Source organism: Cyclopterus lumpus, chromosome 18 (genome assembly GCF_009769545.1).
Source record: "Cyclopterus lumpus isolate fCycLum1 chromosome 18, fCycLum1.pri, whole genome shotgun sequence".
In the NCBI taxonomy this organism is placed as follows: Eukaryota; Metazoa; Chordata; class Actinopteri; order Perciformes; family Cyclopteridae; genus Cyclopterus; species Cyclopterus lumpus.
In genome coordinates this window covers 8,218,570-8,233,274 of record NC_046983.1, presented here as the reverse complement: position 1 = coordinate 8,233,274, position 14,705 = coordinate 8,218,570, and the positions used below count along the sequence as shown (strand labels likewise).

The following is a 14,705-nucleotide window of genomic DNA, read 5'->3' as shown; positions in this document are numbered from 1 at the left end:
TCTCTCTCTCTCTCTCTCTCTCTCTCTCTCTCTCAAGCGGTCCAACCCCCATTCTCTCTATTTCCGGGTTTATTAGTCATGGCAAATTGTGGTTTTGAAGAAGCAACACTGCTCAAAATGAGAGGTTAGACTAAAACGTCTCTAATATAAATTATAGACTGAATCTACTTGGTGATTCATATGAAAATATGGAGGTTAATGACATGTAATCTGATTTTTGATATCATGCTGTAGAGTTGGCTATGTGGAATACCCCCCCCCCCCCCGACCCCCCGACCCCCTTCATTGGGTTTCTGCTGTTCGTGTATCCAACTTTTTTTTCTTTTTTTTTTTTAGTTTCAGTGAACTGTGTGCCTCTCATGAAGAGAGACTGGGTGTGTATTCTTGTCTGACAACCTTTTTTCTTCTTCTTTGTTATTGTCTGAGGTGTGAGGAAGGCTGCTGCTGTGGGCCACCCTCTGCCAATGAAGCCATTCACTGTGGAAGCTCATTGCCGCCCAGACAGCAATGAGCTTCCACAGTGAATGGCACGTGATGTTGACCGTATTTGTTCATTTTATTCTGTCAGAAAAAGGCTTCCATTATTCCCAGGTCCTACAAGAGACAAAACAACCCACTACGTGTTGGGCAACATTTAACTGGTTGACTGCTGAGTGAGATGTAAATACAGTGGATCAACTGGGTCTCTGCGTGTTACATCATCTTGCAATGCATATATGATAACTACATAATGCAACTAACTGTCTGTCTGTATAGCCCCCCCCCCCCCCCCCCCCCCCCCTTCTGGTAATTAACAGTTACTGCAGCTCATCTGAAAACATTTCCTTCATTTTGATTCATGTTGCAGATTATATATTTTCCTCTGTTGGTCTATCTCTCAGAGGATAACAGTACCGTGGTGCCTTCACTGACCACCGCCCTGATCGGACTCGTCTCTGTGTGTGTGTGTGTGTGTGTGCCAATGAGAGGAAATCTCAGATATGACATCTTAGACGTCACGGAAAGGGCGTAGTGATGTCTGTTGTGTTGCTAAATTGCTTCATCAAAATAAATTGTTAAATAAATATTCTCTGAGGACAAAAAGATTTCCAATACCCTGTATTTAAAAGCGTGCCGTTCACCAAAGTTGTTGTTGTAAAGAAAACAAACTGTGCATGGGAAGAACCCACGAGGAATCCTAATACACTTTTTTTATCAACTTTAAAATGTACCGATATAGTCCGTCAAAAAATACTACACTATGTCTAAAATAATCTGCCGCCTTCCCAGAGCGCGCAGGAGCGTCAAGAGCGCAGCGCTGCGCCAAACAAAAACAACGGGGGCGTGTGCGTATTTGGCGCACATCGTGAGCGCAGCGGCATCAGAGACTCGAGACAGACAGTCGGCTCTAATAGAGTTTTAAAACGCTTCTCGGGCGACATACAACTTGGCTGCTCGACAGCTTCTTGTTTGTCTTTGACAGGAGATTCCCTGCGCGTCCGTCCAAGTGTCAAACCGCACCGAGTTTCAGGTCTCGCACATCTTTCAAAATAAAGGCCTGGCTGGCATCGAAACATTCGGAGATTGTTTGAGAAAGATGTATGCACATTGGGAGACAAATGTATCACCTAAGGCACCTTTCCTCCCAACAGTGACAGCCCAGTACAGGCTTGGCGAATCACTCATACTCAGGGGTGTTGAAGCACGTGGTCATAACAAGTGACTGAATATCAACTGTAGGCCTATCACATCTTCATTAACCTGCACAGGGGTGGTTCAGAATATGCACTGTGTAAGCAACCTGTAATATAAATTAGATTTTTTAAATCTACTAAAGTTAGATTTTGGGAACATCCTGGTGAGTTATGGGTTAAGGCACTGAACATAACACGCTGACCAACATCCTCGGGTTCACGTCCGGTCAAGGACCTTTGTTGCATGTCATTCACCATTGCTCTCTCCCCTCATTTCCTGTCACACTTTCAATGTCAGATTTCAAATAAAAAGATGCTCCAAAACTAGATTGTAACTGCATCCCTCTACAAGACCGGATGTCACGTTGAGGTAAACATGCTGGAGCCCCTTTAAGACACTGTTGTGTTTTAGTGGTGCATATTACCAGACAAATGAGCTCATTGGTTAGGTGACCACAACGTATACGCTTACACAGATAGTACACAATGCACAGACAACCCGAGGCCTTCAGGGCCCTTGAGGGTCTGGTTTAAAATCCAGCATTGTTATTACATAAAGCAGCCTTTTCTGGTGATAAATAGGCATATTCAATCAATTTAGGCAGGCCTATTTTTTTTATTAACAAACAAATAAAAATACATATGATATACAATAAGCTTTTAATTGTTTAACATCATCTTCCTCATCAGATGAGGTTCAAGACAGTTTGAGATTAACCTTTTAAGCCAACATGGATGATCTCCAATGACAATTTTCAATCTTTAAGACATTAGTTATGTTCCAAAAACGGTGACATTTGTCATTTCTTTCTCAATGTCATTATGTCAACGTGATGTGAAAAACAGCTGATTCCCAGAACACACAGAGATACTGGGAAACACTTTGCCCTACAACAGTTTGATTAGATAACCAGTGGTTGTATTGGAATTTTTTATTTTTTATTTAAAGAAACAGGCAACCATAAAAGTCAAATTGACCGTTACCTAACGCGTCACCTGTTTATTATTAGTAGTTTTGTCTGCTCTTATTTTGAAATATATCCGCAGTATTTCCGGTGCGTGTGCGGCTCATCGCGTGGGACTTGACGCGCCTCCCTCTCCTCTCGGTGTTGCCTTGCGTCCGGGGGAAGCCGCATTAACAGCGTCTCCGTAATGCGGGCGTGAAGCGCTTCATGTAGGGGATCCAGGGGCGCAGGCTTACCGGCTTCACACCGAGCCTGGCCGCCGGGGCACCGGAGGAATACAATGTCGAACCGAAAGCACCGGGACAACCAGGAGATCTGCGCCCGCAAGGTCCGCGAGCTGGCCCAGTCCGGAGTAAACAAACACTGCTTCGAGTGCAGCCAGCCCGGGGTGACTTACACCGACATCACGGCGGGCAGCTTCGTCTGCACGTCGTGCTCCGGAATGCTGTGAGTGGGAAAAAAAAACAACAAAAAAACACCCCAGCCGCGCCTCCTCCCGGGGATCATTTACGTTAAGCATCAGTGTGAGGACAGCAAGATACTGAGAGAGAGTAAAAAAAAAAAAAAGAAAAAAGAAAGGAAAGTACCAGGCCGGAGAATGCACCATGCACTACCCGGAGCCAGATTAACAGTGTTATGTTCTATTTTTCAGCGTTAATCAGGGAGTGTTGGTGTGGTGCAACAGCCGGGGTGGTGTGCTCAAATTAATTTACGCAGTCTCTCTCTCTCTCTCTCTCTCTCTCTCTCTCTCTCTCTCTCTCTCTCTCTCTCTCTCTCTCTCTCTCTCGTGCGTGTCTTCCAGCAGCTTCATAAACGACAGACCGCTAGTTGGTCATTTTCCAGCTCTCAGTTACGTTTCATTTCGTTATGGTGCATGTTTGACATTACCCCCCCCCCCCCCCCCCCCCCCTTCTGTCTCCCTCCCTCCTTCTCTCTCTCTCTCTCTCTCTCTCTCTAGGCTCTTCTCCAGTGTGGGTGTGTGTGTGTGTATGCTGTCAAATTTTTTTCTGCATGTTCGGCCTAGTAGTCCCCCCCCCCACACACACACTCGTACTCATAGGAAGATGGTTTCAGCACTTCCAAGCGCGTAATTGCGCAATCCTACACATGCACAGCCGTTGTCACACCCTGGCATGGAGATCCTATACGAGGCGTGTGGTTACTGAAACCACATGCTTCTGTCACAAGGCACCTCCTTCACACCGGTTCCGCCCCTTAAATTCACAGTCACTTGACCAAGTGTTTCCTCAGCCACCTGCCCTGTCTCCTTGTCTCCTCTCATTTTGCTTCCTTAGTTTTATCCTTTTAATTCCTTCTGTCCATCTCTCCCAGGAGAGGCCTCAACCCTCCCCATAGAGTCAAGTCCATCTCCATGACAACCTTCTCCCAACAGGAAGTGGAATTCCTCCAAAACCATGGCAACGAGGTGAGTAATATTCATAAATCTGGGACGGGAACGCATTTTAATGTGTTTTTTCCTTTTATTATTCAGACCATCAATCCAATGACCGGTTCCTAGTTTTTGATTCAAGTTCAGTTTTCAAACTCACGTTCTGATTCTCTGAAATATGAAAGGTCCCTTATGGACCCGTCTTTGTGGTCGGGCAGTTTCTCTTTTTCTTTTTGGGAAGAACGCTACTGCCAAGAAACAAAAGGACCAGCACTCTCTGGTCCCACCCAAACCATGATCGATTTCCTGTGTGTGTGCGTGTGTGTGTGTGTGTGTGTGTGTGTGTGTGTGTGTGTGTGTTTCTTTTCTAAACCAGGTCACCCCTTCATCAACTGTAAAAAGTCCGCGGCCATATCTTGGTCAAGTATAATTTAAATGTAAAAAAAGTGATAGTAATAAGATTTAGTTTTTGATGTGTTTATATCAATGCAATCAAAAGATTATCAGCAGATTAGGGCTGCAAAAAAATAAAAACCCAAATGACTCTCGCATATAATAGAAAATAATGTCCCTGAAAAATATATCATAATAGTAATTGTTTTACCTCTTTAGCAAATGTATTTATTTATACGCTTTTGTAGTACACCATATCAGCAATATAATAGTCAACTGTTTGCAAAAAAGAAATAATAAGAAAAGAAAATTAATTGGAAAAGTTAATATGACATTGTTGATGTTTGTCGGTTATTTCTTCCACTTTGACACGTTGAACAACATTAATATCAAAATCTAGTTAATATCACCTGTTTATCTCTTATGTGGTGAAGCTTTTTTTTTCCCCCTTTGGGAACAACCGGTGTGGGCAGCACTCAGTGCTGAGCTCTTATCACACTAAATAAACGCTCAAGGGTTTCCGGGCTTATCAAGATGAGTGCTGGCCGTTTTTATGGCTAGAAAGTGTGTGTGTGTGTGTGTGTGTGTGTTAAGTATAATGTGAGGAGAGGCAGAGGTTTTTCTCCACATCATCCTCTGAAGAGGGATCGGCCAGTTATGATTCGTCATTGTTGCGACACACTGTAACTGGACGCGAATGGCCGATGAGAAAACGCATGACCTGCAACACTGATTGCAACTGTTTCTTGTGCCGAACGTGTGTGTGTGTGTGTGTGTGTGTCCAGGTCGGGAGGAGGACTTGGCTGTGCGTGTTTGACCCAAAGACGGACGGCTGCTCCGACATGAAGGACTCTCAGAAGTTCAAAGAGTTCCTGCAGGACAAATACGAGAAGAAGAAGTGGTGAGCGTGTAGTTTGTGTTCGCTGCACGACATGCTAGCAGTAGCAAAGGTTTATTTTGATTATCTATGAGTAGATTGGTGTGTAACATATCAGGAAATAGCGAAGAATCCCCGGTAAACGTCTTCAAAAATTGCATATCGCAGGAATGTGTCATGATAAACATCCAAATCTCAAAGTAATGACCTTCCCATCAGCCTCAGCTCTTACTTCAGTGCTAACTGGCAAACGGGAGCATGCGTACACAATAAACTAAGATGCCAACAATGGCAACATGGTGACATCAGCATGTAAACATTATCATTGTAAGAATGTTATGTAGCATTTTTAAATGTGTCCAAATCTTAATCTTTATTATAATAATAATAATAATGACCGAACAGATTGCTGCAGGTACATGATGCGTTTTTGTAGGCCAACAGGAAGTGAGCATGGCACTGGTTTCCTCAACAAAATGGGATGTTTCCTTTTGGATTTTGGATTATTGCAGGAAAAAATCTCTGTGTCTTTGGCACTTGTTAAACGTCACAAATAAACAACACTTTTAGGATTTTTGAGTGAAAAGCTCACGATAGAGAACGAACTCCACCGCGGTCATTTAACCACGAAGCTACGTTTATTATGGTTTTTGTGAGAATGTGAGCATGCTGACATGTGCATTTAACTCATAAGACCTCTGTGAGTGCTCCTGAAAGCAATTTTCTTTTTTTAAATGGTGACTTAATGATTTAATTGTTCTGTCAGTTGTTTCAGCTCTAAAAGGGAAAGGGCATACCAGGGCAAATTAGACCCGAGCAACAACTGATCATGTTGGTTCCAAATTTAGGCATTTCCCTGAATGAGGTGGGGACGCCCTCTCAGAAAGAATTAGCTGACGGATAAGAGCTGCTTTCATGCTCGGGATAAAAGAACAGTCATTGTTTTGGGGTTTAGCTTCAAGCTTTACAAATATTCCCAATCGCGATTTGATAACTGACTAAATGTCCAGCTAGGTACCAAATAACCTGTCTCTTTCAGGCACTTTTCCAAAAGTAAGAACCGAAGGGACGTCGAGGGTCCTTGGAGCCCGGGGGTCCAGGCAGTGCCCCCTTCCCATGGTCCCTTAACCAGCCAGGCGCCCTCCCATAACCTGCCCCCCAACGCCAGGTCCACGAGGCCGCTGGTGAGAGGCTTAATGTGTGCTGATTGTGCGTAATGGGGGTTGAGAGAGTAGTGAAGACGAAGGGGAGACATTCAAGAGAGAAAGTGGGTGGGGGAGGTAGAAAAAGAGGAAGTGAAAGAAGACAAGGCGGTGAAAAAAAAGAAGAGAGAATAGAAGGTGAGGAAACAATTGAAAATGTGCTTCCAGAGACAGAGACTGATGGGCCGGACAGCGAGACACCCAGAGAGCCTACGCATCAAAGCCGCTGCTTATGAATTATTGAGAAAGCATGAAAGAGACTCACTTCTTCTGCCTTTGTCGTGTCCCCCCCCCCCATCTGCTTTTTTCTCTGTCCTCTCATCTCTTGCCCGACCAGTCTCAGTCCCAGCTGCCGTCATGGGATCGAGCTCCCGCCATCTCGCCCGCCGACATGCGGGCGGACGTGTTCACCGCTCGGTCGCTGCGCTCCCAAAGCTTCAGAGACCCCACTCTGAAAGGTCGGAGGTCGATCTTCGTCAGAGGACCGGCTATTTCCGGACCGAACGCAACGATCGATCCCTTCACCCTGTTTTGTCTCTGCCCGTCTCCAACGTAGATCCCACCCTGTGCGGGATCGAAAGACAGCGGCCGGGCTCGCTGTCGTCGGCGCCGGGAGCCCAGAGCCACGTGCCCTCGTTCCCCGCTCTCCCGCGGCCCTCAGGTGTGTCCTCCACCGACACCATCACACATCATGCAAACGCGTGACAAATTCCACACGAGTCCATGGATATCATGTCATAGTCACTGTAGTAAAAAGGGGAAAAACACTAAAGGAGAGAGATTGCATCATTTCTATTAATCCGCCACATTAAAATAGTCCCATTATTCCTCCTGCTGTTGCACCTTGACAGTGTTTTATTCTTTGTACGACATCGTGCGGGTTGAAACCCGCTCCATGTCCATCATCTTAGCACAGTGGGGTGGGGGTGACCGGTCTTTTCTCCTCTTCTCCCTGAACTCATCCCCTCTCTCTTTTTGTTCTGTCTCTCTTATCTCTTCTCCCCGACCTCGTAGTCAGTAGCTCTTTCAAAAAACACTTCACTTTAGGTAAGACGCGGCGGCGCCAACGCGATGCATTGTGAATGTGTGCTGAATGGCTGAGGTCAATAGGCTCTTGCTAAGTGTGTCGCTCAATGCTAAGCGGCCGACCTGCTGGTCGCGCCGGTGCTTCGTGTTAGCGGCACTCTCTCGTCAATTATCACGTGCTGCAATCAGGGAGTCAATATATATTTCTCCATCGGTCATGTTTACCCACTTCAAAGCCAGACCTGAAGGCTGGGATGGTGAAAGACACACACACACACACACACACACGTGCACGCACACACACACACACACGTATGCACGCACGCGCACTATTTTTAGCTGCCGCTGATATATTTCGCACCGCGCTGGCGTTGAAGCACTCAAAGACTATGTAGGACACAGCTGTAATCCCACGGGGCACATTAACACCCCCCCAAAGTATTCCAGGAAGTTCAGGTATGTCTGCAGAGATGGGTCCAATCTGCCCGAGCATGACCACATCCCCAAAAACATGCAGCCGACGTTAGCGCGCTTTATCAAGTCAAGTCCGGTCTGGTTTCTGTCACGGACGAGCTGGATTTAGAAAAGAACTAAACCTTTTTTATGTGTATCCCCCCCCTCCGTGCGAATACAATTTTGGCTGATACCTGCATGCTTTGTGGCTCATGTTTGTGGAAAGCTTGCTACCTACGAAACGCTAATTTCCTGCCGTTGTTACCATCTAACAAATGTATTTTTGAGGTTGGCGCTTTGAAGACTATCCCAGAACCTGTTGCTGTGCCTTTTCAGTTCTCGTGTTAGTTCATGCTAATCCTGCGTTTGACTTAAGCCTCGTAGCATGGGAATGTCACAATGGCATGAGGAACTTTGTTTGATGACTTTCTTTTCATTTATTCGTGTCCATATGAATGATAATTCCATTTCCACGTCGGTATATGACAGCGTAATCAGATTTTAAAGGCCATGAATTGATCTGGATCAAGCATGACATAAGAAATGGTATTTCCTAATTCGCAATCTCACCTCCAAGGTCCATTTAGCAGCTTTCCATCGAATCGCATGATCTTCCTGAGCAGGTGGAGTTTGCACTTCAAGGGCTTTTCATCCATGTGGTTTTAAATACTGAGGTAATAAAAATGTATTTGAATTGTTTTACCAAGGATTAAGTCTTTTGGCTCGAGAGGTACTTCAACTTTCTAAAAACCTGTAGAACTCGTTGTGTGTAAACACCAGCGCTCCTCCTCTCGTCTTTGCACTGAAGCTCGGCTCACTTCCTCTCAGGTCGCACGGTATCGGCCTCGGGGACCACGGGGCCGTTCAGGGCCTTCCCCAAGTCTCTCAGCGTGGACTTCGGGGGTCTGAGTCATCCCCATCAGCACCCTCTGCCCCACTCTCTGTCCCAGCAGCAGACCGGAAGCGCGGGACAGGCGAACCCGCGGGTCGGTGCCTCCAGCCACCAGGACCGATACGCTGCCGTGTCACATCTGGACAGCTGCTTCTCTGAACCGCCGGCGGTCGCGGGTAGGAAAACATTTGAGTGTGTTCTCTGCCACATCTGTGTGTTGATTTGTTGGAATTGAGCGAGTAGAGGCAGAATGCACTTGGTACTTCTACTCCATAGTGTCAGGTATAGGCACGTTTAAACTGTAAGATACGGAAAACGCATGATACGCTTATGAAATATAACGCATTGTTAAAGAATAAACAGTGTCTCGCAGCCTATTTCCCAGATGTTCTTGAGTTTTTAGCAGTTCGGCCCGAAACTCTGGAGATGGTTTCATTTGAATAACTGTATGAATCCCCAAAAAGTTTTTTAAAAAAGTCCAATATTTCACAAAAAAAGCAAATATTTGTAGCAGAAGCTTGCGTTTTATTCTTTTTTTAAGGCCCATTTGTCTGCGTGACGAGTACATTCTGCTGTTAATACCTAAATACTTTTACTTAAATTTAGATTTTGAAGAACTTGTACCTGTTTTGCATCGTTGTAGCGGCACTTTCACCGAGCACGTCTTCCACCACTAGGTCACAGATAGAGGGGAGAGTTGGAGTGTGCGTGCGGTGCAGATTGCCACCGACAGCTCAACAAGGTTGCGTAACATCCTCACACCAGATGCCGAGGCTTTAAGCAGCTGAACTATGCTCATTGTGTTGGCTCCAGATTGTTTAAATCTTCTTATTGGCGCATTTTACAATCAGCTGTATTACTCTAACAACCAAGGCGCAGGTTTTAATGCGTAGGCTTCACGGGAGGAGCCTTCGAGCTTCCCACAAGAAGCTTTGTTGTTTTCCTTCATCACAGCCTGGCAGAGTGAGGAGGTTATTGATTTCCCCCTTTTTTTAAATTCATATCAAGCAGAACACAGAGACGCTATTCTCTTTCAGCAGATGTGCATTGCTTCCGTTCTTCTTATTGACTTCCACGCTGAGGATCAACTGTTTGGGGCTCTTTTTGTTGAGATGTTTCCAGATAATAACAGCTTGATCTCACTCGAGTTATGGTGTTGTGTGAAAACGCTTGTTCGCAGCTCCCCCTGGTGGTCCGCCGCAGTACAACGCCCTCTTCGGCAGCAGGCCCTCGTCCAGCTCTACTCCTGCCAGGTAGAGAAACAACAACAAAAACAGTCTGTCAAATCAGCTTCTGTTTAACGTGACAGCGTGTGGAGCTCCTTTTTTTTCTTTTTTCTTCTTCTTTTTTTTTAAAGGTCATATCCTGATTGATCCTTTTTTGTTTTTCTGCTTTTCCATCCCCAGTTCCCCCGGTGTCGACACCGTGTCCGGCTCCCAAACCGTTGCAAGTAGGTACCCGAGCACGAACTGAGCATCGATTCCCTCCCGCTAACACTGCATTGTATTTTCATTCGGCGCCCTCGTCTTTAAAGCCGGTGCGGCACTCCTAATTAGGATGCGTCTGTGCGACTGTTGTTTTTGAATAGACAGGAATGCACTCTGTTAACCTCACACACTGGGAATGATCTCCCCGTCTCTTCTGTCCCCGCGTCTCAGATTTCCCCAACCCATTCAGCTCCAGCTCCGCTTCCCAGCAGCCCGTTGCCCTCTCCCAGAGTAACCCCTTCAGCAACGCATCAGGACGTAAGATTAAAAGTTGTATTTGTTTTTCAATCGAGATGGGTTACATGTTTTCTTCACGACCCCTCACCGCGTTATACCGTCGTTTAGACAAAAAGATAAAGGGGACTACAGTGACTTCATCATCTGAGGGTTTTGTGTTTATGGGATTACTTTGCACAATGATACCATCCAGATTCTGTATGTGGAAAGTCTGTAAGATTTTCATTTGTATTTATCAACCTGGCGGTTGGAGGGAAAGTACAATGTTTTATATTTAGTTTAGAGTTGAAACTATTATTTTCTTAACTTGTCAGAAAATTAAATGGCCAGAATTTGGATAATAGATTCATTATTTCAGTCTTCTAATGAGCTAAATATTAGCTTTTGTGTGTTTGACAATTATTTTAAATTTAATATCTTGTTGCAACTAACAAATAGACAAATGGAATAGAAACACTCAAACAATAAATCAGTGACATATGCAGAAATCCAAATGTATTATAATGTATTGCACGTCATTATATGAACTGCAGCTTCAATATTAGAACTCTTCTTGCGGCTATTTTTTTTATTTTTTGAAATATAACAATATGATTTGTTGTCTCATTCAGTTTGCATACTAATTATGCTTCATATGAAGTGCAGAAGTTAAAAGGAAATCATTTCTCTGTGACGCTCTTTTTCCCGTGGCTGTGCCTGATGTGGGTGCCTCTTTTCTCCAGATGACGCCGGTGCGTTTGTCACCTCGCCCACCTCCGTCTTCCCTCCGTCCGCCTCCTTCCCAGCACCCAGCACCCACAATGCATTTCATCATGAGTCAGCCAGCAACCAGGAAGCCAATGGTAAAGCTTTTTAATAGTTTTTTTATTTGTCTAATATTTTGCGTGCAGAGTTGGTGTCTATATACATAAACAAATACAAGTAAACGTCAATTGTTTTAATACAGTCTTCTTATTTGCAGAGAGGATTGTGTCAATGTACTATTTGTTTTTGTTGAGGTTTTTGAATTTGTATCTCAATTATAGTCCGATTGAAGGCTGTACTTTGGCACAACTGTGAGCTAAATGCTAACGTTAAAAGCACATGAAAAATAGTATTAAACCAAACATTTTTTATAATAATGCAATCTGTAAGGGAGACTAAAAGCCTAATGCATCACAGTTCTCCCCCTGTTTTGATTTTAACTAATTACTTTAATTCAAAATTGTAAACGGATCAGTGAAGTGTATTTCATTGTTTAAAAGTACAAATATGAAATAACCATAAGAGGAAAAAAAGAAGAAAACGTCCCATTGAGCCATAAATAGAATAGAATAAAATCTGCTGCTGTTATAGTATGTTGAGCTAAATGACCGCCATACATTTAACATTTATGAAAATTTAAAAAAAACATGCAAACACACGCAGTGTAGTGTGACACCTACTTATATGTGAGTCGGCTGCAGATTATACACTGAGAAGCTGTGAGGAACCAACACACACACACACACACACACACACACACACACACACACCATGTTTCATCATTTCAACAGTGGCCCACCAGCGACAGCTCAGGAAGACCCGTTCACCCTCTCAGCATGTATCTCAGCATCTGCCTCCTTGTGTGTGTGTGTTCAGGGTTCGCCTCCTTCCCTGCGCCCGACTCTGAGCCCAAAGTCCCCCGGCCGATGTCGGTGAACCCGTTCACGGTGAGTCCACCGCCTCGCAAGCAAGTGGCCGCATGTGCACTTGGCGGGGAACAAAAAAGGAGGGGGCTTATTTATATTTCTTGCAAGGCTCTCTTTTCCAGGAAGTGTAGTAAAGTCCTCTCTTGTCTTTCAGGGGAACGTTTACCCCGGTCGAGGGACGTCGCGAAACCCTTTCATCTGAACACCCCCACCCCCCCTCCTTACTTCACCCACCCAATCCTCTCCCTCTGGGAACCCGAGGGAGAGGTGAACTTGAGGAGTCGCTGCCATTTCAAGGCCTCTCGAGTATTGTACCCCTCTGAGGGAGGGTTTGCCGTCCTCCATCCCCCCCGCCCCCCTCCTCCTCTCTCTCTGTCTGTGTTTACGTGTTTGTGGAGACAAAACAACAACAAAAAACGTGTGAATGTAATTATGAAATTCGTGTGTGTGTGTGAGAGAGCCTGCCGTGTTTGTACCACGTGACATTATGTCAAACGTTGTTTGTGTGCCGGTAGACGCCAACCTCAGGGCTCTGTGGGAGTCACTAGTTAACCATTTTTGTACTTTTCTTTTTTTTTTGCAGAAACACACACACATACATGTCGTTGCTGCTACTTTGCTTTCATCTCCTGCTTAAAAGTGCAACAAAACAGCTGGTGAAACAAACAAACCAACAAACAAATGTCCAAGTATCTGAGTTGTCCAAAGGAAGAGCCAGTTGAGGCTCTGAATCCCGAGTTTACACAGATGGTCATAAACAGCCTTAACAGCATGTGAATTAGCGTCGACAGATAAGATGAGCGTGTGGAACATGTTTGTATTCGTCACTGTTTTTATATATTTTTTTTCTTACGTCCTTTTGAAGGGTAATCTATGTTTTCCACTTCCTAGGCTGCATGCGCATAGAGGGCTAAAAGGAGATACTACTGAATGTAAAAAGCAATTTCAGAATAACTTTAATGTGTGTAACCCCCCCCCCCACCCTCCAAAACCCCCAAAACAACCTTCATGGCTTCATGTTCCGGACCAAAATGTTTCTCGCTCGTTCTTTTTTTGTTTCTTTTCGGTTGACATGGAGGCGAAGTTCATTTTTCCCCTATTTTGCCAAAAAGAACAGAGAGATTCATGTTTCTTTGTAATGACAAGTATTCATGTTCATAAAATCAGTTTGTTGCTTCTTAAGTAAGTTTGGCTCCGGGTGTTTTTTCAAAATGTGTTTTTTCTGGTTCATCTATAATCTCTTGTACAAACTCTCTCGAGCATAATAGAGGCTTCTTTTTTAAATGTATTTGTCTAAATGCTGTAATTACTTCTTCAAACAGCAGAGGGCGCGTGAGCTCCACTTTCCCCTGACCTCGTGCACAAGGTTACTTTTGGATGAATATTGCATAACAACATACATACTGCATAAGCGTGCAGGACAAAGATAGAAACACTTTATAGCTGCCAGGATGACTATTAATAGACGTATTGACATATACAATTCCGATTAAACATGCCTGTTATTAATATTACATACGATTGTTATTCGATGGTATTTTACTCTGCCATGCACCAGTGAGAGATGGAGGTTTCACTGCTCAGCCAGACAGTCGAAAAAAACAAAAACCCAGATCAAAATCATTGTACTCAGACAGTCTGAGTGGGGAAAAATATGGCGTCTACAAATGCCTCGTTTATCAAATTGCAGCAGCTTGATGTACTATTTGTGTAGCATTTAGTAAACAATAACTTCAAAACGACTGTATTCCCACATGATGTGACGGTTTCACTATTAACCTATATTTTAAATATGTTTATGCGACCTCCTGCTGCATTTAATGTAGTACATGTTTCGATTTCCAACTCTGTAGGGCTTTAGAAGTTTGATGTATAAAACGTGTAAATACAGGATAGAGGTTTTATTTTGTATTTGTTTTAAACGATAAATAGAACAGGATGGACCCATGGCAGAGCCACTACTGAAATCTTACTCCACGCACTGGAAGTGTTGCTACCTTCACGTGCTGTAGGAAATATCGATTGTTACTTGAGTTAAACTCCCAAGATGCAATACAATTCACCTCATAGCAGCACAGGTACAAAAAAAAAAGCAAATGAAAATTAAATAGATGTGTGAAACACACACTGTTTAGTGTTATCTTTGTCCAAATAATGAAACTTACAGTTAATGTATAGTCTGCTTTGTGTAATTAAAGCTACTAGGAGAGAAGTTTTCCAGTAGTTGAGTTGAGTATTTTATTAATTGTGTAAATTTAGCCAATTAAATTGTCTAAATCACCTTATGGGCAGTTTTTGTCATGAAACCTGACTCTTCCCCTTTAAGCACAACCTCATGACTTCACATTCACTACATAGTTTTGCATTTATCTCTATTCATTCAATATGTTTTATCTTTCCATATGGTACTTATTTATTATTGCTCATTACATGTGATTTT

General features: G+C 44.0%; 1 protein-coding gene across 2 annotated transcripts; it reads left to right on the top strand.

Annotated features, from left to right (window-relative positions):
* The first annotated feature begins 2,743 nt into the window (after positions 1 to 2,743).
* On the top strand, positions 2,744 to 13,451 carry agfg2 (ArfGAP with FG repeats 2). 2 transcript variants are annotated; one of them, XM_034557132.1, is made up of 14 exons: positions 2,744 to 3,085; positions 3,971 to 4,064; positions 5,207 to 5,322; positions 6,338 to 6,482; positions 6,838 to 6,958; positions 7,057 to 7,161; positions 7,515 to 7,547; positions 8,808 to 9,047; positions 10,052 to 10,124; positions 10,278 to 10,321; positions 10,530 to 10,616; positions 11,318 to 11,437; positions 12,216 to 12,286; positions 12,420 to 13,451. In XM_034557132.1, exons 1-14 carry the CDS (start codon positions 2,919 to 2,921, stop codon positions 12,465 to 12,467), a joined length of 1,464 nt encoding a protein of 487 aa, XP_034413023.1. In that variant the 5' UTR covers positions 2,744 to 2,918; the 3' UTR covers positions 12,468 to 13,451. The 2 variants fall into 2 exon arrangements, with proteins under 2 accessions (XP_034413023.1, XP_034413024.1); XM_034557133.1 differs by lacking the exon at positions 7,515 to 7,547 and having other exon boundaries at positions 2,745 to 3,085.
* Positions 13,452 to 14,705: the final 1,254 nt, after the last annotated feature.

Bases quoted from the DNA above. Each gene is read 5' to 3' on its own strand.
- agfg2 (XM_034557132.1), top strand. From the start codon at position 2,919: ATGTCGAACCGAAAGCACCGGGACAACCAGGAGATCTGCGCCCGCAAG. The intron at 6,483-6,837 runs GTGAGAGGCTTA...TTGCCCGACCAG, and splicing joins CCAGGTCCACGAGGCCGCTG to TCTCAGTCCCAGCTGCCGTC. The intron at 11,438-12,215 runs GTAAAGCTTTTT...GTGTGTGTTCAG, and splicing joins CAGCAACCAGGAAGCCAATG to GGTTCGCCTCCTTCCCTGCG.